The 25,307-nt window shown below is 38.5% G+C and overlaps 1 protein-coding gene across 1 annotated transcript in view; it reads left to right on the forward strand.

The window, feature by feature from the left end:
• Positions 1-25,307, forward strand: part of LOC108284149 (VPS10 domain-containing receptor SorCS1-like) — a gene marked incomplete at its 5' end in the record, with an annotated part of 113,382 nt that overhangs the window by 13,951 nt on the left and 74,124 nt on the right. The window contains one exon of the mRNA XM_017500802.2: positions 20,324-20,495. Coding sequence (XP_017356291.2) covers positions 20,324-20,495 — 172 coding nt within the window. The remainder of the gene's footprint in view (positions 1-20,323; positions 20,496-25,307) is intronic.

The following is a 25,307-nucleotide window of genomic DNA, read 5'->3' on the forward strand; positions in this document are numbered from 1 at the left end:
GTAGGTGATGGGGAAGAAGGCAGCAAATCACACTGCCACGTGTGTTCCTATGCAACAATTTTGCATGTTCTTCACATGTACCCCAAAACCTAAAATGCAATAAAATAAATAAATGGGGAAAAAAAAAGAAAGAAAGATAGATTTATTGTAAGGAGTTACCTCATTCAGTTACAGAGATAGGTGGGTACCAAGATCTGCAGGGTGAGTCAGCAAGCTGCAGACTCAGGAGAGCTAACAGTGTAGTTCTACTTCAAGTCTGAGAGCCTGAAACCATAGAGCCAAAGCTGTAGTTCTAGTCCAAAGGCCCGAAGACCTGAGACCCAGGAAGAGCCTTTCAGTTCAAGTCTGAAGGCAGAAAAAGAAGCCAGTGTTCCAGTTTGAATGCCATCAGGCAGAAGGAATTCTCTCTTACTTTGGGAACTGTCGGCCTGTTGAATTCAGGCCTTCAGCAGATTGGCTGAGACCCACCCTCACTAGAGAAGTCAATTTGCTTTACTCATTCTGCTGAAGGCAAGGCATGGTGGCCTACACCTGTAATCCCGGCACTTTGGGAGGCTGAGGCATGCAGATCATGAGGTCAGGAGTTTAAGACCAGCCTGGCTAACATGATGAAACACCATCTCTACTAAAAATACAAACCATTAGCCAGATATGGTGGCACATGCCTGTAATCCCAGCTACTTGGAAGGCTGAGGCAGGAGAATTGCTTGAACCCAGGAGGTGGAGGCTGCAGTGAGCCGAGATGGTGCCACTGCACTTCAGCCTGAGTGACAGAGTGTGAGACTCTATCTCAAAAGAAAAAAAAAAAAGAAACACACACACACACACATGCACACACACACACGTGCACGCGCACACACGCACACACACACACACACACAGAAATGTATCATTTGACCAAATATCTGGACATACTGTGACCCAGTCAAGTTGACATATTAAGCTAACCATCATAAGTGATATTAAAGAATTATATATTTAGGCATGATAAAGGCATTTTGGTTAGGCTAAGAAGAAAAAAATCCTTATTATTTTTTTAAATTGTGCTTTAGGTTCTGGGGTACATGTGCAGAGCATGCAGGACTGTTGCATAGGTACATGCATGGCAAGGTGGTTTGCTGCCTTCCTGGCTTCCTACCCCCATCACCTATATCTGATATTTCTCCCCACATTATCGCTCCCCAACCCCCACTGTCCCTCCCCTAGTCCCCCCCAACTGACCACAGTGTATGATGCTCCCCTCCCTGTGTCCACATGCTCTAATTGTTCAACAGCCGCCTGTGAGTGACAGCATGTGGTGTTTGGTTTTCTGTTCCTGTGACAGTTTGCTGAGAATGATGGCTTCCAGATTCATCCATGTCCCTATGAAGGACACGAACTCATCGTTTTTTATAGCTGCGTAGTATTCCATGGTGTATAAGTGCCACATTTTCTTTATTCAGTCTGTTGTTGATGGACATTTGGGTTGCTTCCAGGTCTTTGCTATTGTAAACAGTGCTGCTATGAACATACATGTGCATGTGTCTTTATAATAGAACAATTTATAATCCTTTGAGTATATACCCAGTAATGGGATTGCTGGGTCAAATGGTGTTTCTATTTCTAGGTCCTTGAGGAATAGCCACGCTGTGTTCCACAGTGGTTGCATTGACTTGCACTCCCATCAACAGTGTGAAAGTGTTCCTATTTCTCCACATCCTCTCCAGCATCTGTTGTCTCCAGATTTTTTATTGATCACCATTCTAACTGGTGTGAGATGGTATCTCAATGTGGTTTTGATTTGCATTTCTCTAATGACCAGTGATGATGAGCATTTTTTCATATGTTCGTTGGCTTCGTAGATGTCTTCTTTTGAAAAGTGTCTGTTCATATCCTTTGCCCACTTTTGAATATGCTTGTTTGTTTTTTCCTTGTAAATCTGTTTTAGTTCTTTATAGATTGTGGATATTAGCCCTTTGTCAGATGGGTAGATTGCAAAAATTTTTCCCATTCTGTTGGTTGCTGATTTGCTCTGATTGTTTCATTTGCTGTACAGAAGTTCTGGAGTTTAATTAGACCCCATTTGTCTACTTTGGCTTTTGTTGCCATTGCTTTTGATGTTTTAGCCATGAAGTCCTTGTCTGTGCCTATGTCCTGAATGATTTTGCCTAGATTTTCTTCTAGAATTTTTATGGTGTTAGGTCTTATGTTTAGATCTTTAATCCATCTGGAGTTAATTTTAGTGTAAGGTGTCAGGAAGGGGTCCAGTTTCTACTATCTGCACATTGCTAGCCAGTTTTTCCAACACCATTTATTAAACAGGGACTCCTTTCCCCATTGTTTTTCTCAGGCTTGTCAAAGTTCAGATGACTGTAGATGTGTGGTGTTGCTTCTGAGGCCTCTGTTCTGTTCCATTGGTCTATATCTCTGTTTTGATACCAGTACCATGCTCTATTGATTACTGTGGCCTTGTAGTATAGTTTGAAGTCAGGCAGCACAATGCCTCCAGCTTTGTTCTTTTTGCTTAGGATTGTTTTGGCGATATGGCTCTCTTTTGGTTCCATATAAAGTTGAAGTGGTTTTTTCCAAGTCTGTGAAGAAGGTCATTGGGAGATTGATGGGGACAGCATTGAATCTATAAATTACTTTTGGCAATATGGCTATTTTCACAATGTTGATTCTTCCCAACCATAAGCATGGAATGTTTTTCCATCTGTTTGTGTCTTCCCTTATTTCATTGAGCAGTGGTTTGTAGTTCTCCCTGAAGAGGTCCTTTACACCCTTTGTTAGTTGTATTCCTAGGTAGTATTTTATTCTCTTTGTAGCAATTGTGAATGGCGGTTCATTCTTGATTTGGCTGTCTTTAAGTCTGTTATTGGTGTTTAGGAATGCTTGTGATTTTTGCACATTGATTTTGTATCCTGAGACTTTGCTGAAGTTGCTTATTGGTTTCAGGAGATTTTGGGCTGAGATGATGGGGTCTTCTAAATATACAATCATGTTGTCTGCAAATAGAGACAATTTGACTTTCTCCTTTCCTAATTGAATACCCTTTATTTCTTTTTCTTGCCTGATTGCTCTGGCTAAAACTTCCAATACTATATTGAATAGGAGTGGTGACAGAGGACACCCTTGTCTAGTGCAGATTTCAAAGGGAATGCTTCCAGTTTTTGCCCTTTCAGTATGACATTGGCTGTTTGTCATAAATAGCTTTTATTATTTTGAGATATGTTCCATCTAGTTTATTGAGAGTTTTTAGCATAAAGTGCTGTTGAATTTTGTCAAAGGCCTTCTCTGCATCAATTGAGATAATCATGTGGTTTTTGTCTTTGGTTCTGTTTATGTGATGGATTATGTTTATAGACTTGAGTATGTTGAACCAGCCTTGCATCCCTGGAATGAAGCCTACTTGATCATCATGAATAAGCTTTTTGATTTGCTATTGCATTCTGTTTGCCAGTATTTTATTGAAGATTTTTGTGTTGATGTTCATCATGGATATTGGCCTGAAGTTTTCTTTTTTTAGTTGTGTCTCTGCCTGGTATTGGTCTCATAAAATGAGTTGGGGAGGATTCCCTCTTTTTGTATTGTTTGGAATAGTTTCAGAAGGAATGGTACCAGCTCCTCTTTGTACGCCTGGTAGAATTTGGCTGTAAACTTCTCTGGATCTGGGCTTTTTTCAGTTGGTAGGCTATTAATTGCTGCCTCAACTTCAGCCCTTGTTATTGGTCTATTCAGGGTTTCAGCTTCTTCCTGGTTTAGTCTTTGGAGAATGCAAGTGTCCAGGAATTTATCCATTTCTTAGAGATTTACTGGTTTATGTGCATAGAGTTGTTTGTGGTGATCTCTGATGGTAGTTTGTATTTCTGTGGAATTGGTGGTAATGTCTCCTTTTTCACTTTTTATTGCATCTATTTGATACTTCTCTCTTTTCTTTTTTATTAATCTGGCTAGTGGCCTATCTATTTTGTTGATCTTTTCAAAAAACCAGCTCCTGGATTTGTTGATTTTTTTAAAGGGTTTTTTTGTGTCTCTATCTCCTTCAGTTCTGCTCTGATCTTAGTTATTTGCTGTCTTCTGCTAGGTTTTAAGTTTGTATGAACTTGCTCCTCTAACTCTTTTAATTTTGATGATAAGATGTCGATTTTAGACCTTTCCTTGCTCCTCATGTGGGCATTTATTGCTATGATTTTCCCTCTAGACACTGCTTTAAATGTGTCCCAGAGATTCTGGCATGTTGTGTCTTCATTATCATTGGTTTCGAAGAACATCTTTATTTCTGCCTTCATTTCATTGTTTATCCAGTCAACATTCAGGAGCCAGTTGTTCATTTTCCATGAAGTTGTGCAGTTTTGAGTTTGTTTCTTAATCCTGAATTCTAATATGATTGCACTGTGGTCTGAGAGACTTGTGATTTCCGTTCTTTTGCATTTGCTGAGGAGTGATTTACTCACAATTATGTGGTCAATTTTAGTGAAGTGCAGTGTGCTGCTGAGAAGAATGTATATTCTGTGGATTTGGGGTTGAGAGTTCTGTAAATGTGTATTAAGTTCACCTGGTCTGTATCTGCATTCAAGTCCTGGATTTCCTTGTTGATTTTCTGTCTCATTGATCTGTCCAGTGTTGACAGTGGAGTGTTAAAGTCTCCCATTATTATTGTGCAGGAGTCTAAATCTCTTTGTAGGCCATTAAGGACTTGCTTTATGTATCTGGGTGCTCCTGTATTGGGTGCATATATATTTAGGATAGTTCATTCTTCTTGTTCTATTGATCGTTTTACCATTGTTTAATGCCCTTCTTTGCCTCTTTTGATAAAATGGTTTAAAGTCCATTTTATCAGAGACTAGGATTGCCAACCCTGCTTTTTTTTTTTGCTTTCCATTAGCTTGGTAAATCTTCTTCCATCCCTTTGAGTCTATGTGTATCTTTGCAAGTGAGATGTGTTTCTTGGATACAGCACACTGATGGTTCTTGGCTTTTTAACCAGTTTGCCAGTCTGTGTCTTTTGATTGGGGCATTCAGTCTGTCTACATTTAAGGTTAATATTGTTATGTGTGAATTTGATCCTGCCATTTTGTTACTGGTTGGTTGTTTTGCCCTTTGGTTGGCATAATATCTTCATTGCATTGTTATTCTTTACCATTTGATTCTTTTTTGTGGTGGCTGGTACTGGTTTTTCCTTTCTGTGTTTAGTGCTTCCCTCAGGAGCTCTTGTAAGGCGGGTCTGGTAGTGACAAAATCTCTCAGCAATTGCTTGTCAATAAAGGATTTTATTTCTCCATCATTTATAAAGCTTAGTTTGGCTGGATGTGAAATTCTAGGTTGAAAGTTCTTTCCTTTAACGGTGTTGAATATGGCCCCCACTCTCTTCTGGCTTGTAGGGTTTCTGCTGAGAGGCTCACTGTGAGTCTGATGTGCTTCCTTTTGTGAGTGACCTGACCTTTCTCTCTGGCTACACTTAGTATTTTTTCCTTCATTTCAACCCTGGTGAATTTGATGATTATGTGCCTTGGGGTTGTTCTTGTAGAGAAGTATCATTGTGGTGTTCTCTATATTTTCTGTATTTGAATGTTGGCCTGCCTGCAACGTTGGGGGAGTTCTCTTGGATAATATCCTGAAGAGTGTTTTCCAGCTTGGATTCATTCTCCCCATCATCTTCTGCTGTACCAATGAAACATAGATTAGGTCTTTTCACATAATCCCATATTTCGTGAAGACTTTGTTCATTCTTTTCAATCTTTGTTCTCTTTTCTTGCCTTCTCATTTTGTTTCATTGAGTTGATCTTCAATCTCTGCTATCCTTTCTTTTGCTTGATCTATTCAGCTATTGAAACTTGTGTATGCTTCACGAAGTTCTTGTAAAGAACTTACTGTGTTTTTCAGCTCCATCAAGTCATTTATGTTCTTCTCTAAGCTGTTTATTCTCATTAGCATTTCGTCTAACCCTTTTTCAAGGTTTTAGTTTCTTTGCATTGGGTTAGAACATGTTCCTTGCCTGCTTCTGTCAGATCATCAAATTTGTTCTCCGTCCATCTTTGTTCCCTTGCTGGTGAGGAGTTGTGATCTCGTGGGGTGGGGGAGAGGCATACTGGTTTCCGTTGGATTCGTTCTTCTTGCGTTGGTTTCTTCCTATCTCCTTGGATTTATATAGTTTTGATCTCAAGTAGCTGCTTGCGGAGGTGGCCTTTCCTTTGTCTGCCTGCAGAGGTGCTGCTGGGCTGCCACAGATTCAGTGGAGCTGCTGTGTCTTATTTACTCAGGAAAATTAGGCCGGCTTCTGCAATGGCGGCTTCTCTTCCCTCTGCCAAGCTCAATCATTCCTTGTTGCTTTCTAACTGATGTTCTGGGTGTGAAACTATGGAGTGAGAGTTTTTTAGCCTGCTGGGCTTTGTGGGTGGGATGGGGGGTGGGTGTGGGGACAACCATCCTGCCTATGGTCTGTTTCCCTGCGTTCAGTTCCACTTCTTTCTGGGGGGCGGGTGGCTCCACACCGCCTGCTTTCTGGCTTTCGTGTCAGCCAGTGCTTCTGCCTAGATCTATACTGACAGCCCCCGCACCGGCCAAAGTCGCTGTTCTGCTCTGTTCAGGCAGCTCACTGAGGCTTTTCAGCCCAGCTAGGATCTCCTGTTCTGTGGGTTGTAGAGGGCTTTGGTGGAGCGCTGTATCTGAACTGAAGTGCCAGAACTGAAGACTGGAGGACCGCTGTATCGCCTGGTCCTCAGGTCAGTTGCACGCACCTCGTGGGTGGAGCAGTGCCCCGCCTTGCCTCACCTTGCCCTATTTGGTTTATACCCACTATCCAACCAGACCCACAAAATGAACCTGATACCTCGTTTGGAATTGTGGAGACCACTCGGCTTCTGCGTCTCTCTCTCTCTGGGAGCTGCTTTCCAGAGCTGCCTCTCATTTGGCCATCTTGGGATCCCTCAGCCTTATTTTTTAAAGATACATATTGTGTGAGTTTTAACGTGTTAAAAAACAGATAAGTATTGATCATTTTTGGAGATGGGTTAATGAACACATGGGAATTAATTACATTATTTTTCTTTATTCACTCATATTTGACAATTCTGATAATAAGTTATAAAGAAGCTGGTGTGGTGGCACATGTCTATAGTCCCTGCTACTCAGGATGCTGAAATGGAAGGACCATTTGAGTCCAGGAGTTCGAAACCAGCCTGGCAACATAGAGAGACCCCCATATCTTAAAAAAAGAGAGCAAGAAAGAGAAAGGGAAGGAAGAAGGGGAAATAAGGAGGTGGGATCCTTACCAGTCAGCCAGTTCTACTTGACAAAGCTCCGTCTCCTTTCTCATGCCAGCTACAGTACAGAGAATCTACTTGAGGAGGAGAGACTTCCATTTATATACTCTGTATTTGAAATTTTAAATATGTTTAATTTTTTTAAAAAATATTATCAAAATAATAGATACTACTCTTTTCAAGGAGGGAAAAGATACAGAAAAGGATTGCAACAATTTCTGTTTCTGATGTTAGGGATTCCTAGAACCTTTGAATAAAGGAATAAGCTATCATTTATTTGAACGATAACACAACCTCCAAGGAAAATACAAATAACACCTTTACAGCAATGGGTCAGTGAGGTCTTAGCATAGTACCATGGGGAAGAAAATGAAAAGGGCTCATAAAATAACTAAACTTAGTGGGGAAGGAATGTCAAAAGACAGGAGTTTTATTACTTGCAGGTACCAGCATGTTTAGACATTGTAAAGGGATTTGGAAACTCCACAAGTTAATTTAAGAACTGATTTCTTTTTGACCAACTCAATCAGTCAAGAAATTTATATTAGTCTATCTTTGGTATTGATGATAGGAGGCTGAAACAGAGGGATCAAATTGTTCCAGATGCTACTTAATCATAGACTAAGGCCGAATGACGCCCATGACCCCTCACTCTTCAGTTCACTGAGATCTTATAAATCCTGACTAATATCAAATAAAACATCAGAGATGATTAAGTGATCTTATATTCAAAGGGGAAATACCATCTATGCCATCTAAAGTTAGAATTATAATGTTAATTAAAAAGTGACTTAGCAGTAAGTGTCCAGATATATACAGGCTTGTCAGTGCATTTGTTGTTATGTTTAGTAGCCACAAAATTACAACACTACCTTCTAGAACTCCACCTTCACTCTCAGGGGCTTGTTCACTTCAGTGGGTGTTACACGATAGCATCTGACCCCAAATGATTTTTGTTAAGTTGCCACATCGCCTGGTTTCGCCTGTTTCATTTAAACATTTTGCAGAAAACATCAGCGTTGGTGAGCAAGCGGGTGTAAACAGAACATATGATAAAAACCAGTCATCAGCAGGTATGGTAAATGTCCTGCTCTCATAAGTAAGGTGCTTGTAGGTAGAGGAGTGGATTCCCAAATAGGGCCTTACACGCTGAAATCAAGGGAATGGTTGTCAATAATAACCCCACCGATCAGCATATTGTCTAAACTACACATTTTACATTAGGAACACAAAGACCCTGAGCAGGAACAAGGGCCTGAAGTCATCTACAAAGAAGGCCTCACACCACTGAGTTCTCGTTTGCAGTGTTTATAGCCAACTCAAGAGTTGGCAAGAGGTAAAGTGTAGGTGAACTTGGAAAAGAAACTCTGCCTTTCTTAATGTCACTCCAGCCCCTCACCCCAGGTGTCATTTGGCTATGTGTTCCTTCAGTGGTACTTTATAAGCAGATTCAGTCTATAATATCATAGCCACTAATAATATTGCCACTATACATTTAGATTTTTACTTAAAAATATTTAGTTACAAAACAAATGTGTATGTTTTACATGTTTCAAAGCCAATTTACATCATCACCCAAGTCCCGGCCCCCTTCCCCACACAACTGGGATCTGCTTGATATGCAGGCTTCTAATCACTTTTCTTTGCATTTGCTAGCAAATGCTTGTGCCAAAAGAAAACAAACAAACTAATTTGGGAGGTTGTTTTTACATGTCGTTTCCGACTAGATATATTGTTTTTCTATTTGCCTTTTTCATGCAAACATATATCTTTAACATCTTTCTAAGTCCAGAATATATAAGGGTACTTTCTCATTTATTTCATTCCATAGTATTAAGTATCATTATACTACTATCAGTCTTCCTTCCTCCATGGATGTTTGGGTTATTTTGTTTTTTCTGCCACTGTAAATAATGCTGCAGTTGCTGCCATTAATATTCTCATCCCATAATACTTTTTATACAGATCATACAAAGATAATTAAGTCTCTTTTGGCAATTGGAGGTGTTTCTGCTAGCTCATAATGCAAATTCTGCTCAGCCAACTGTAACTTCTCAGACCTGAGTTTCAGGCATTGCCACGTCTCTCCCTTGAAAGGGTTAAAACAGGCTGCCGGTGAATCCCACAAAATAGAGATTCATTTGTATTAACTGCCATCCTCCTTTAAAGTTCAAATGCCAATAGATTCTATAAAGGAAAGCTGAGGGGGAAGGGGAAGTAGAATTTAGCCAAATTCATAAGGTGAGGAAGGTCATTTCATGCAAAAAGAACGAGAGATGACGCTGGGGAAGGGTCACCGTGGTAGCTTTCTCAAGGACAAGCCCGGATGCCAATGCCTGCCTGCTGATAGAGTTAAGCAGCCACTGTGAACCCTGTCTCCAATGCCAAATATAAGCCATCCATAGTCACCTCATGCTCAGTTAGTGCAGAATCATTATTAGACTCAGGGCTGGGATGAAGCACAAAGGAATTGCCAGTGTAGGGTTGGCCATTTATAAGCGCCTTCATAAATGTTGCTTCCTGGGCACCTGACTTGTCTCACCATTTTCTTACAGCATAGCACATGGTACAGACATGCAGTGGGAAAGTGAATTGAGTGGGGTGAATGACCAAACCTCCCAGCATCACCTTTCTGAGAGTTTACTTGGAAGCGTGCAGGAAAACTTTCCTTTTTTAAAAAATGTTCTTAAATACCTCACTTTATCAATGTCTATGGTTACTTTCACTGTCAGCCTATTACCCTGTGTATATAGCAGTGTTCTCAGGTTTACCTTCTTCTCCATGATGGAGAAATCCTGGCATCCCCTATTATTGTGCCCAATAGAAATGCTGTTTTGATGAGATGCCAAAATATTTATCAGCTTCACAATGTAGAAGTGAATGGTTGCACAATTTTTGTTTGAGTTGTTGGCTAGGACTTAGAAAGGATGGATGGAATAAGAAGTGAACTAGGTGCACGATGTCCCTCCAGGTGGCTGTAACCACCACTCTGGCTCCTTGTTCCAGTGGCATCAGGGTTTCTCACATTCACACAGTAGAATGGTAGAGCCTGCCTGCTGTGTTCTCCACGGTTGGCTCCCTGCCTCTCTTCACCCTCTGCCCTCACAGCTTCTACATGGCATTTTACATGAAGGCGGAAAGCAAGGAGGCTGGTACTGGTGCCTCAGCCTGTTATGGATTGAGAGTGAAATAGAATTGGGGATGTTTTGTTTGGTGAAAAGGAGAGTAATTGGAATGAAACCATTAAGGATATTCAGTCTAACCTCTGCAATTTGCTGTTATGTTTAGCAAGGGAGTTTGTTTCTTTGAACATTAGTTCCTTAACCTATAACATTTTGCTGTTTGCCTTCAGAATATGATTAAATGTGACACTGTATGTAAAGCATGTAGAACAACGTCTAGCACATAGTCATCACCTTATAAAATGTGTGCCATCTCCAATGTTATTGTCTGAAGGCTCTTCTAGAGTAAAGACAAAGGAGGGGAAAAACTTGTTTTTATTATGAATCCGTAGTCCAGACATATATTTGATGCTTAATTGTCACTGCACTACTAATATCTGGGGCATATTTAATGTAAGTCTTTGTTTTTTCATTTATAAAACAAAAGTAATAACCTACATGGGCTCATAAAGTGACATAATTAGAAAGTGATGAAAGCATTGTACACCAAAACATGTCTGTCCCTTTATGCCACTCAGGCCAGCTAATGTGTTTAGCTGATTACTGAATGAGCTCCTTTTGCTCAAATAAAATGAAATCAGTATTCATTTGTATTTTGTTTCATGTTAGTGCTGAAATAACCCCAAATTTTTTCCTCTTTGTTTTTCTTTTTGTATCTATAAATATCTCAGTATGCACATCCACAAGTGTAAGATTGTTTAGTTATATGTGGTTAAATCTCATTTATACTATTTTGGAACCAGAGAACATACTGCAAAATTTAGGTTGCTAAATTAACTAGGGCATTGCTTGTTTCATGCCAATAGTTAAAGATTCTGTAAATATAAAATAAAGTGGATATTGGTTTATTCTAAGAAACCAAGATAGTCTTCTCAAGGGAAGGATTCCTTCTTGCTATTAAGCTAGAGATATTTCTAGATGTGCTTTAAAAATTATGTATAGAAATTTCTGTCTGTAGAGTTTCTTTAAAGGGGCATTAATTCCTCATGGAAGATGGTACAAAGACAGTTCTTACTGCCCATCAGGGTTAGTTTCTCAATATGCAATAGGGAGTTTTTTTTTTTTTTTTTTTTTTGAGACAGAGTAAGACTCTGTTGCCCAGGCTGGAGTGCAGTGGTGGGATCTTGGCTCACTGTAACCTCCGCCTCCCAGGTTCAAGCAATTTCAATGGGTATATTTATACAATAAGTACATTTCTAAAAAGATTAAGTTCAGTATCTATATACAGATATATAGTGGGTCCAAGAAAAAATACACACATAAATTGTAGCAAAATAGCTATCTTTATACTATCAATATACATTTGGAATGTTTTAAAAGATGCTTTTTATAAATAAGTTTTGGTATTTTATTTCATAGTAGAGTGACTATAGTTAATAATATTATTTAATATATTTCAAAATAGCTAGAAGAGAGAAATTTGAATATTCTCACCAGAAAGAAAGGATAAATGTGTGAGGTGATGGATGTGATGGATTTAATCATTACACAATTTATATATGTATCTAAACATCACACTGTACTTTATAAATGTGTATAATGAATATCAATTAAAAATGAAATTTGAAAACTTCCTCTCTACATAAGCCATAAAATGTTCTGCTAACCTGCCATTTCCTGGATTTGCGATTCCCAGTATCTTCGGGGGCTTTGGTCTTTTCCAGGTGATTCTGCTTTGGGTGTCTTGTGGGGGTTTTGATGTTTGGTCTGATCTCCTCTCAAGGATATTTTTCAGTGTGCATCAAGGAGAATAGTTGGTCCTAAAAGCGGTGCATGTGTTTAAAGTCCACAGAAAGGAAATCACTTGCATTATTTACAGACTCATCGCTACAGGGGCCTGTGTAGCTGTTTTCATAGCCAAGAACCATACAGACTCACAGAAGACACTCAATAATTTTTTGTTGCTACAGAGTTGACTCTTCAGAGCACCTTTCTTAAATGAGGTTTTCCATCGTTTCATGGATGACATTGGGGTTGGGAAATGAAAAGAAAGGTGAATATGAGTGTACATACGTGGAGACCTACATTCTCACGTGGTGATTCTTGCCCACCTCAATGGCACTGGCATTCACGGTTCTTATCCCGGTGTTATGGCACAGTGGCAAGAGAACACCAAACCTAGTCCAGAGTCGCAGACCTGTCAGCCATCCCCTGTGTAATGTGCAACTCTCTAAACTGTGTTTCCTTTTCCTTATGTGAAAAACAAAGAGAGAACATTGGATGATCTTGGGGACCCCTTCAAGCTTTGACATTTCCATGACCAGTTGAAAGGATTCAGTATTAGAATTCCTTGGACTGCAGGTGCTCAAAAGATAGAAAACAAATTCATATAACTTAGTTGTACAACTGGTGCACCCAGATAGTGGATTCTGTGAGCCATTCTCAAGCAATATGATTCTTGATATTAAGTGATTTAGTGAAGTGTGTGTGGCCATATGTTCCATTTCATTTAGCTCATGTCCAAAATGAAGTTACATTCCTGATACTATTCAAATTAAATGATGTGTGACTCCATCCTGTATAATGCAAGAGAAGCTTTCTTCTTTCTACCTAGTCTTCTGTCTTATCACTGTCCCCTAATCCCTAGTTCTCTTCACTCAGTGGAGGGAAATAGTCCAAAGAGCTGTTGCCTTGAAGAGAGAAACTTGGAAAAGCTGTTTAGCCAGCCATGGAGCTCTCTTCTTCCTGATAGCTGATGTCATGGTTGCTATGTAGAGATTATTGTTGATATGTGGAAACACTGCCATCCCTGAGCATACCTTGTCACATGGGATCCCAGTTAAAGAATAATGGCCATTTCTGGGCTGCCTGTGTCTACTGATGAAGAGTCACAATGGTTTAATGTACAGCCACCAATGAGGTCTGTCAGCCTCAAGTCTGGTATAATCTCTATTCACTGGAGATCAGGAAATCTAGGCCACCACCAGGACTACATTTTCAGAAGCAGTTTCTCTGGATGCAGGGGTAGAAGAATCTCTCTCTACCCTAATTGTTAAGCCATGCCATTGTAGCCCTGTATCTTCATGTTGGAAATCTATAGTTACATAGCCCTTTTAGTTTACACACATGGGCCAGGTGTGGTGGCTCACACTGTAGTCTCAGCACTTTGGAAGGCCAGGGCGGGTGGATCATGAAGTCAGGAGTTTGAAACTAGCCTGACCAATATGGTGAAATCCCATCTCTACTAAAAAGATACAAAAATAGCTGGGTATGGTGGCACATGCCTGTATTCCCAGCTACTCAGAAGGCTGAGGCAGGAGAATCGCTTGAACCCAGGAGATGGAGGTTGCAGTGAGCTGAGATCATGCTACTGCGCTCCAGCCTAGGCGACAGGACGAGACTCCATTTCAAAAAACAAACACACATGAACATACACATATAGCTGTTTTGTCATTGCACACCGACATTGCTAAGGTGGTAGATGTGGAATATTTTTAAGTCTTAGCCACACACTCTACCCAGAACTAGCCCCCTTCTCCATCCCCAAGTCTTCCTTCATTTCCTGCTTCATTAAGTCCAGTATCATTGTAACAAGGTAGGATTTTCCCTTGAAAGCAAATGCACATAGCACAAGCCAAGAAATTAAACTATTTATGTTTTGCTTATTGTGAGTGCAAATAAGGAACACTGTTGCTTAATGACAATAACACCCCTGGGGTACAAGAAGACCTAGAGTTCCAGTTTCACCTTGGTTACATGTGATAACTACTGTGACAAAAGGGAAGAGGCAGTTTCACAAAAAGCATGATTTTGAAGCTGATTTTTTAAAAGAATGAGTCGAATAAGTTTGACAGTAGGAAACAGCATCCCAGGCAGAATGAACAGCACAAGTAAAAGAAGGCATTTAGTAGACAGAATGGCCTGTCTCAGGGGGCATGTCAGGCCATGGAATGAGCTGATGGTAGAAAAATGCATCGAGGTCAGGTTGTGGATCTCTACTTTAAACCTGAACTTTACGCTTCAGAATAAACCCATGGGAAATTTTGGATGATCTTAAGAAAGGAATTGACATAACTGGATTTGATCTTAAGATGATCTTGGCAATAAGAAGGCCACTTTTATTTTGGGAGGAACTTGAAATGTAATAGCAAGTTAATATTTGATATGTAAATACCTTTTTGTAACTTTTGATATTTTAATATTTACTAAGTTCTAAATGTGCCAAACTCTGTGGTAAGCCTTTTTCAATGCGTTGTCTCCTTTGATCTTCCCAAGAACTTTCGGAAAAAATTCCACAATTATCCCGAATTTATAGGCAAAGATTTGAGAGCGGATGGGTAAAACTGCCCAAATTCATAGAGTTAAGAGCATGAATTTAAAGTCAGACAGTTTGGTTCCACAACACTAGTTTTAACCTTCAAGTCAGTGGTGTTCATGTATTTTCTTGAAAAAAATACACACACACACACAAACACACACACAAAATGTTATCCATTTTTGGGATATATAACATATATACATGTTGTGTGTGTGTGTGTGTGTGTGTGTGTGTGTGTGTGTGTGTGTATGATTTCAAAAGCTTTTGGAGTACCAGTGTTTTGGGTTACATGGATAGATTGTGTAGTAATGAAGGTGAGATGTTAGTGCCTCTGTCACCCAAGTAGCATACATTGGACCCAATATGTAGTTTTTAAAAATCTCTCACCCTCCTTCTTCCCTCACCCTTTGTAAGTCTCCTAAGTTCATTATTCTAATGTCTATGTCTTTGTGTACCCATAGCTTAGCTCCCACTTACAAGTAAGAAAATGTGTCATTTGATTTTCTATCCCTGAGTTACTTCACATAGAATGATGGCCTCCAGCTCCATCCAAGTTGCTGCAAAATACATTATTTCATTCTTTTTTTATGACTGAATAGTATTCCACAGGGTATCTATACCACATTTTCTTTATCTGCTCATCAACTGATGGGCACTTAAATTGGCTCCATATCTTTGCAATTGTGAATTGTGCAGGTGTCTTTTTGATATAATGACTTCTTTTCCTTTTGGTAGATACCTAGTAGTGGGATTGTTGGATTGAATAGTAGAGCTAATTTTAGTTCTTTAATAAATCTCCATTCTGTTTTCCATAGACATTGTGCTACTTTGTACTAATTTACATTCCTACTAGCCATATATAAGCGTTCCATTTTCACCACATCCACATCAACATCTATTGTTTTTTGACTTTTTAAATGTCAGTAGCCTTTAACCTTGGCTGCAAACTAGCATCACCAGGGAACTTAAAAACAAAAACAAACTGATCCTCATGATTCTCAATTAAATTAACATTTCTGGTTACAGAGCCTAGATATTCGTCTATTTTAAAAGGATCCCCAGCTGATACTAAAGGGTAGACAGGGTTGAGATCTTCTAAGCTAAAATATACTGTCACCCTAACATATACTGAATACTCATAAACATCTGTATTTGGCCATCACCACCTCAAAATGTCAAAAAAAAAAAAACCTGCTAAATTGAAAAGCCACAGATTACAAAGACTTTTAATGCTTTCGTCCAGTTTTACTTTGACAAAGAAAAATATAGCCTTCATCTTTTTTAAGACTTCCAGGTAGCACAGAAGCAAAATCAAAGAGGGTAGGGGCAAAAAGGAAAGTGTGACAGAGGTATATCAAGATAGGAATGAAGAGAATAGCTGAAATTGGGGTGGAGTAATAAGCTCCTATCTACTGATGAGCCATCAGTAATATCAAAGGCACATTTGCAGAATGTTTCCTTTTCAGTAATTGTACAGACTCCCTTGTCATTACAAAGCACTTTTCTTCTTGGCAGATTGAAAAATGCTTTACCAACTAAATGCATCCCAGTAATATTCAGAGCGCAGGTCCAACATAATCATAAGTTGCCTTGTTATTACGGAGGTAGCAGCCCCATTTAATAACATATTAAATGCATTATTCATTTATGTAACTCAGACTCGAGGACAGCTGCCGGGATGAAAATAGAACCATTCTGTAATGCAAAAAGCAGGTGTGTGCTTACTTGAGTAAATGAACTCTGTATTACGACACAATTTTCTTCTAAATTTCAGGGACAGGTCTGGTAGGCTAATGCGATGCCATTTTCAAACAGGAAATAAAATGGTTTCAGAATGATTTTTAATGAGCATTTAAAAAAATTACCAACAGTCTTCTCTGTGGCAGAGTCCCAGGGGGATAGATTCGTGCTTTGGATTTAAGCAGAACTCTTGTTATTGCAGGATGCAGGAAAGTGTAAGGTAATGATTGATCAGAACAGTGACAAACAGAAGAATGTTCTCTAGCTGGTGATGCTAGTGGTGACGGTAAGCCAATGCTCCTCTAGCTGCTCACCAAGAGAGAGTCACAGATGTGCTTGGATGCTGAGTGATTAAAAGTCATAACCTGACTTCCGTTTGTGTAGAGCCTCCCCTCTGAAACCTGTAGGCAGTCTGTGATGCATGGTGAAACAAACTGAGATGCCACAATTAGCCTGGGTGGCATCACTGGTCATTTTTCTTGCTACATTGCTGGTACCAGGATGCTATCATTCTCCAGTGCCTGCATTTTGTTTTTTATTCCCTTCTTTCTCTCACCTGCCTTTATTTTCTCTTTTAATATATGTACACTCATAAGCAAAGGATTTCTTAAAAATTATCAGATGAGGCTGGGTGTGGTATCTCATGTCTTTAATCCCAGCACTTTGGGAAGCTGAGGTGGGCGGATTACTTGAAGCCAAGAGTTTGAGACCAGCCTGGCCAACATGGTGAAATGCCATATCTGCTAAAAATACAAAAATTAGCCATTTGTGGTGGCACACACCTCTAATCCCAGCTACTTAGGTGGCTGAGGCAAGAGAATTGCTTGAACCCACAAGGTGGAAGCCATAGTAAGCCAAGATAAAGCTGCCGTGAGCCAAGTAAAGCCTGGGTAACAGAGCGAGACTGTCTCAATAAAACAAAAAATCAGATGGAATGGTGTTCAAATTCCTTAGGCATAACAATGATCAACCATAATGGGCAGTGATCTTATTTCTGGAGCAGAGTTTTGGAGACCCCCTCATGTGCTGAGGTGTTAACCCATAGGTTGCTAAATTGTAAGAAGCAAGTACTCTAAGGAAGGGATCAGCATAGCTGGGTTCGTGAGTGAGATACTTGGATGTAATAACCAATTGCTATGCAGATAGCTTCACATTTGAACTGGTCTAGTTACCAGTATGGACCTTCTGATTACCAGCCTTATATATCTGAAACACAAGGAGGCCCTCAAGGAACTTGAAGTTCACACAGTCACACCAGGAAGAAAATCATACAAGGTACGAAGAATTCCTGTCAAGTAAATCATAAGGAGTCCTTCAAGGATTTAGAGGAAGGATAATCTTACTCCATTTAAAGCCACAGTATAGTGCAGTATTAAAGAGGAGGTGTGTTCTAGAGACAAATTGTCTCGGGTCCTGGCTGTTTGATCTTGAGAAAACTAGTTGGCACCTAGGAATCTCAATTCCTCCATCTGTTTATTGGGAATCATTACAGCATCTTCCTTATTATGGATATTTTTGAAGATAAATGAGTTAATGTATATAAAGAACTTAGCACAATAATTAGGACATAGTAAGCACTCTCTATGAAATTCCTGCCGTTTTACTGTTATATTCAGGGAAACTATGTTAGAGAAGACAGGAAATAAGCAGTACCTTAAAGGGTGGGTAAATTTTAGAGAGCTGATAGGGCATGCAGGGGAACATTGAAGCAGAAAGAGAGAGAAAAACAGAAGTACTCTAAAGAGGATTTAAAAGAGAATGGACATGGGCTTATGAGGAAGAAAGAGTTCAGGAGAATAGAATAAAATTAGCTAGTAGAGGCTGGGCATGGTGGCTCACACCTGTAATCCCAGCACTTTGGGAAGCCGAGGCAGGTGGATCACCTGAGGTTGGGAGTTTGAGAACAGCCTGACCAACATGGAGAAGCCCTATCACCACTAAAAATACAAAATTAGCCGGGCGTGGTGGCTCATGCCTATAATCCCAGCTACTCAGGATGCTGAGGCAGGAGAATCACTTGAACCCAGGAGGCAGAGGTTGTGGTGAGCTGAGATCGCACCATTGTACTCCAGCCTGGGCAACAAGTGAAACTCCATCTCAAAAAAAAAAAAAAAAAAAAAAAAAAAGAGGGCCTTATGCCCAGGATTACAGAATTTACAACTTACCCTAAGGTCATATGAAGTCCATGAAGGTTTTGAACAGAGAAGAGAAATAGTAATAATATTAAATAGAAATAATCAATATAATATTTTGTGAGCACTTGCTAAGTATTAGAATACTTTTAAGTACTCTGTGTACATTAACCCATTTAATTCTTACATTTAACATGTGAAATGATTTAAGCATTAATAATTGACATTGTAATGATCCATAGTGTTCAAAGCAGTTTTCTAGACAGGGTTTCCTTTGACCTCCCTGCAGAAGAAATGGCATTCGCTAGACTTAAATGCATTGGAAAACTATGTCAGTTTTGTAAATAAAGGTTTTCTGGAATTCAGGTGCATACATTCTTTTATGTGTTGTCTGTGTTCACTTTCATACAATAAGTGCAGAGTTAAGTAGTTGTGACGGAGTCTACATAGACTGCAAAACTGAAACATTACTATCTGGCTCTTCATACAAACATTTTTCTGATCTCTGGTCTAGAAGAGTGGAAAGTAAGCTTTGATTGCTTCTCATTTGGATTCTTTGATTGCTTCTCATTCTCATTTAGGCAAGTAAACTTGGGGAATCAAATATATACATATATAAAGTGGTTGCTCCAGACCCAACAGTATAAAATGATAATGGCTAGATAACACTGAACCTCAAAAATCTTAAAGGTTGTCTGGGCACCGTGGTACATGCCTGTAATCCCAGCACATTGGGAGACCGAGGTGGGTGGATCACAAATTAGACGTTCGAGAGCAGTCTGGCCAACATGGTGAAATCATGTCTCTACTAAAAATAATTTTTAAAAATTAACTGGGTGTGACAGCACACACCAGTAATCCTAGCTACTCAGGAGGTTGAGACGGGAGAACCGCTTGAACCTGGGAGGCGGAGGTTGCAGTGAGCCAAGATTCACCACTGTACTCCAGCCTAGGTGACAGAGTGAGACTCTGTTTCAAAAAAAAAAAAAAAAAAAAAAAAAAATATTTTAAAAAAAAAAAAAAAAAAAAAAGAAAAAAAAAATCTTAAAGCTTTGTCATCCTAAAATTGCAAATTTTAATTTACTATGAATCTGAATAATTATATAGGTTGATTTTGCAGAATAATTTTTTTTTCCTGTTAAAACTAAAAGAAATAAGCAAGAGAGATCAATCTACAAAAGCTGAAATCTCTTTAATGTGAGGTTTGATCGTTTAACCCATATAATCTCTCGTGAAATATTGAGTAGAAATATCAAATTTAGCCAGTGTTTTCTGTGCTATACCATTACTGTAGCAGTCTCTATGAAATCTATGAATGTTGAGTCATATATCTATCATAACCTATTCTTTCTCTGAATTATAAATTCCTTTGTAATATTTATTACTTATTCTAGTCCTTAATTATATGGCTTTTGAATTATCTCCTAGATTAGCTGTTTATGTCTCTCCAACTATCTTATAAACCTAGTGAGAGTAAGGGCTATATCTTCTATTTCTGTGTATTTCCCACAACTCCAAAATGAAGTGATTCATTAATTTAATAGATGCATAAAAGTCAACTAAAATGCTAGTAATAAATACAATGAGTGACCGTGATTATCTCTCTGTTGAGCGCTTTATATGAATTAACGCTACTCCTCATAGTAGCATGAAAGATGGTCAGGTGCTTACTCATGGTCCTCAGGGCTAGGCACTTTGTCTAATTTAAAAATGTGGGAATGATTCACATTATAATGAGCTGGTTTATGACTTGAGCTTTTTTCCATTTAGGTACAGGAAGGTGGTTTCCAATAATTGCACTGATGGAGTAAGGGAACAGTACACTGCCAAACCCCAGAAGTGCCCAGGGAAAGCCCCGCGGGGCCTGCGGATAGTCACAGCTGATGGAAAGCTAACAGCGGAACAAGGACACAACGTTACTCTCATGGTGCAGTTAGAAGAGGTAGGACTGCTTCCTATCTCCCCCCTACTTTCTAGGGCCAGTGATTTTTCTTAATAGACCACAGTTTAGCTTACGTAACTTTTTCAACTTTCTCAATTTTAGATGCTATTTAAAAATGTTTTTATTTTACTTCTGGTTTCTTAGTTTTTGTTATCACTTCACCTTCCTGATCTATTTCTTTAATTACTGACATTTCGCCACAAGTTGTTCTTCACTCATACTTAATCTCTTACTTTTGGAGAATCTGTTCCATTTAACCTTGTCTTACTGGCACTTTTAGCAAAATCCATTTTCTCAGAGTATATAAATAATATTCCTGAAATAATTTAATACACATGCATACTCAGCTAACCTAAGAGATGCGAATACTTTCATCCTCTCTCAGCCTGCAGGGTCTTCTTTTCCAAGGGCAACATGATGGTTGTTCATATAGCACTGAGGCCAATCTAAACATAATTAAGTGTAATTTCTTCGGCAGTTAAGAGTTTGCATTTTATAGCACCTCAGGCATATCATTAAAAACAAATTATTATTTGCCAGATTATGATTGTCTGAAATGTATATTTAGATGGTGGATAAGATGAAATTTATCTTACATGTTTTAGAATAGACACAGGAATTCTGTCATCTTGTAAATGAGGAAGATGGTCTCTAAAGGATAAATACTTAAATCATCTCAATTATTAAACCAAGCAGTCTTAACCTCAATCACATTTTCTGGGTACTTAATATATGGTTACCATTGTGTAAAGCCCTGTGAGTGTGAAGGGATTTTAAGGGCTAATGACACCAGGATTAAAATGTATAACATTGACTTCAACTTCCTCTGCTGATAGTTCAGTGACCCTCAGTTTTTACCATGTATAAGAAAATCACCTGGAGAACATGTGGAAACAGAGTTTTCTTGGCCACATCCTTAAAGATTCTGGTTCAGTAGGTTGGAGTAGGCCCCAAGAATATACATTTATAACAAGTTCACAGGTTGTGCATCATGCATCAAGAAAAACAAAAACAATGAAGGCTAGGGGCATAGAGAAGTTGGAGGCTCTGGAGTGTGACATGAAGGTGGAAAGATGAAGCGGTTATAATCTTTGTCAGGTTTGATGAAAATTTTTAGTATTTTAGTTCTCATAAGAAAAATAACTGAAACAATGAATTTGAAATTCCAGCTCAAATGCTGTGCATGTCCCTGGTCCAAGGGCCATTTACAGAACCACTGCTATAACCCAATATGCCTTTCCTGATTATCTCCTTAGTGAGTGCCTTCAATTATATCCAATAGTATTCGAAATACTAAGGTGCCCAAAAAGTCTTCAGTTAGAACTAGAAAGATACAGGCCAATTTAAGCAAATTGGAGTTGCTCACATTTCACATAAATAAATCTTTGGGGATTTCTGTTTGAGGCTATGAGAGATTAGCGTGCAGTAAACCAAATATTTGCATATATATTTAGAGCAAGTGAGACAGACAGAGAGAGGGAAGAAGAAAAATGAGGAGGAGGAAAAGGAGAACTAGGTGCTGAGAGAACTATGAAGAGGATTGAGATACTAAAACTCTTTTCGTAAGAGATGGGAAAATCACTGTGGTGAGTCCAACATTTTATGCTGTATTTTCCTTTCAAGAACTTTACCAATTCATGTGACATGCTATAGAAGAGGTATGGATTTCAGATTTCCAGTACAAGGCCAAGTAGAAAGTGTTGGCTAAACAGGTGTTAATAGATTCACAAGGCTTGGGAGATAAAAAATGGACTTTGGTGATATTCCAAAACTGGGACTGATGAGGTCATATCCCAGAGAGAAGGAAAGCACAGGGAAGCAGCACATATCCAGGACCTTTTTACTCCCTGAGGTATTTCATGATACTTAAGTAATACAGGAAATGAGTTTTTAGAAGTATTACCCTTTGGGGAGATAAAAATTTGAATTCAAGACCTATCAAGGAAGAGGACCCTGGTGAACGATCTTTAAGACTTGGTTTGTGGTACTTCTGGAAATCTCTATTGTAGGAGTAAAGGCAAACCTGAATTAGAACGGGCCCTGTGCACCCAGAAATACAATCTGAAATCACTTCAGTCTCTGAATCGCTTAAAGTGATTCTCTTCAATTCTGAAATGATTGTTAGAAACCAAAGTAAACCTTCTTTAGTGGAAAATAACATAAACCAGAGCTTTACCTATTATTTTTCATATAAAATGCTGGACATTTAAAAAAATTGAGGTATGTCAAGAAACAAGACCAAAGGGGAAAACAAACAAGAAAAGAACAACAGTTGCATGAAACAGTGTTTATTTAAGATATCCTGTAAAATAACAATTATTAATATGTTCATGAATGTAAGAAGATGTGGAAAATTGAACCCCAGAGCAATAATCAATAAGAAATACAAAATAGAAGTTGTAAAAATAAAGATATGATAACTGATATTAGAAACTTAGGTTTACAGCAGATTGAACACATGTGATAGAAGTTAAATGAAAGAAAGGACAGCAGGAAATATATTATCTGGAGCATAAAAGAAAGAAATAGAATATGGAGAAAAATAATAAGAGACAAGTGGAAAATGGTAAAAAGGTCTATCACAGCTGCAATTGTAGTCCCAGAAGGAGAAGAGAGAGATAAGGAGCCATAATCATTTTTGAAAGGATAAAGCCTGAGAATTTTCTAAGCCTGATGAAAGATATCATCATATTAACTCACAGATTTAACAGAATCAGCAAACTCAAGAAGAATATATGCAAAGAAAAATCACTTAGCTATTAACATTCGAACTGCTGAAGTCTAAAATCAAAAAGTGTTTAAAAAGCCCAGAAGAAAATGGAATGACATCTTTGAAGTGCTGCAGAAAACACAAATGGTTTGTTATATAAACAGTCATGGAGATATCCACACGGGAAATGTTCCCTTGTTCCCCTCGCTGGCATGTGATGGGGGTGTGGCTCCCTTCTTCAGTGCCCCACTGCTCAAACCTCTAGGGGAGCATGCAGGGCCAGGCTCTGGGGCTCCAACCCCACGCAGTGTCTGCACTCCAGCCTGGGTGACAGAGTGAGACTCCGTCTCACACACACACACACAAAAAGTTCTAACTTATATTAGACTCCAACATATCCAGAATGTGTGCTTCAGCATCTAGAGTAACAACTGAAAGAGTAGTAAGAGAATCTTATCATCAAGCTGCTGACAGGTAATTGCAGTAACTTTAAAAGGGTTTCATTAATCCAAAGTTAGGTAGGTAAAAGAGAAAAAAAGAACATACTACAGTTGAGACAAATAGAAAAAAAATATGAAATGGTAGATATAAGTGTGATGTGGAGAATCCCAACATTTTGGGAGGCCAAAGTGGGAGGATCATTTGAGTCCAGAAGTTTGAGAACAGCTTGGGCAAGTACCAAAAAAATAAAAATAGTTTTTAAAAAGTTGCCAGGCGTGGTGTCGTGTATCTGTGGTCCCAGCTACTTGGGAGGCTAAGGTGAGAAAATCGCTTGAGCCCAGGAGTTCAAAGCTACAGTGAACCATAATCACGCCACTGCACTCCAGCCTGGCTGACAGAGGGAGACCCTGTCTCAAACACATTAAAATTAAAATTTTTAAATGGTAGCTATATACTCAAGTATTATCAGTAATTACATCTTGAAAATTAGTGATTTTTGTCACTTCAGTGCTTTTTTTCAGGCTTAAGAAGTCTTTACCTAAACCAACATTGTGAAAAAAAGTCATACCCCAAGATTTCTCTTTAGGCTTCACATTGATATGCATGATTCATCTTGAATAGAACTGTTTCACGTTTCTATATTTCATCCATATTCATACCCAATTGTCCCAGTACTATTGAAAGCCTTTTCATTTCACACTGAATTGCTATGAGCCTTTGTATAAATCAATTGATTGTTTATGTGTGGCTCCATTTCTAGGCACTCTATTTTGTTCCCTTGGTGTGAATTTCAAACCTATGTTAATGACTAAGTTCAAACACATTATGTTTTCACTAGAATTAGGGTAAATCTTGATACCTGGACATATAAATCCTCAAAACAAGTAGAAGATTGTGTGTGTGCATAAAATTTATAATAGCATCAAAATACAATGAATATTTATAATCAAATCTAAAATCTTACTTTCAATAGTGCTACCCAGAAAACAACACATTTGGAAATAAATTTTGAGAAAAACCTAAATTAATGGAGGGATACACCCTGACCATGGATTGGAAGACTCAGTGTTATAAAAATACATCAGTTTTCTTCATATTTACTTGAATTCAAAGTAATCTGTATAAAATTCTACAGCATATTTTATGTATTAAAATTGATAATATGATAATATTTACACAAAATGTCAAGACCCGAAGAATAGCAAAGATAATTTTGAAGGTGACCCACAAACTTGGATGACTGACATTACCACATATATATATTACATACACAAGCTGAACAAGGAAGATAATGGAGAGTCAAGAAACATATGTATATATACATATGGGTATATTTTATATATACACAAACACACTATGACAAATGAGACGCTGCAGTACAGTGGATAAATTATAATCCTTTCAGTAAATGGATGCTACAGTGTTGAATATCCATATGGAAATAAATGAATTTTTACCTCACATAATATACAAACATAATTATAACTGGATTTTCCATCAAAATTTGAAAGCTAATACTAACATTTCTAAAAGAAAACACAGAAGAGTATCTTCATGACCTTGCATTATGCAAAGACTTTTTTAAAGCAGCAAACAAAACTCATTAAGTAAAAAGAAACTATACTAATACATTTCTTTATAATTATACTAACTTTATTTTA

Source organism: Cebus imitator, unplaced genomic scaffold, assembly GCF_001604975.1.
Source record: "Cebus imitator isolate Cc_AM_T3 unplaced genomic scaffold, Cebus_imitator-1.0 Scaffold271, whole genome shotgun sequence".
Classification (NCBI taxonomy): Eukaryota; Metazoa; Chordata; class Mammalia; order Primates; family Cebidae; genus Cebus; species Cebus imitator.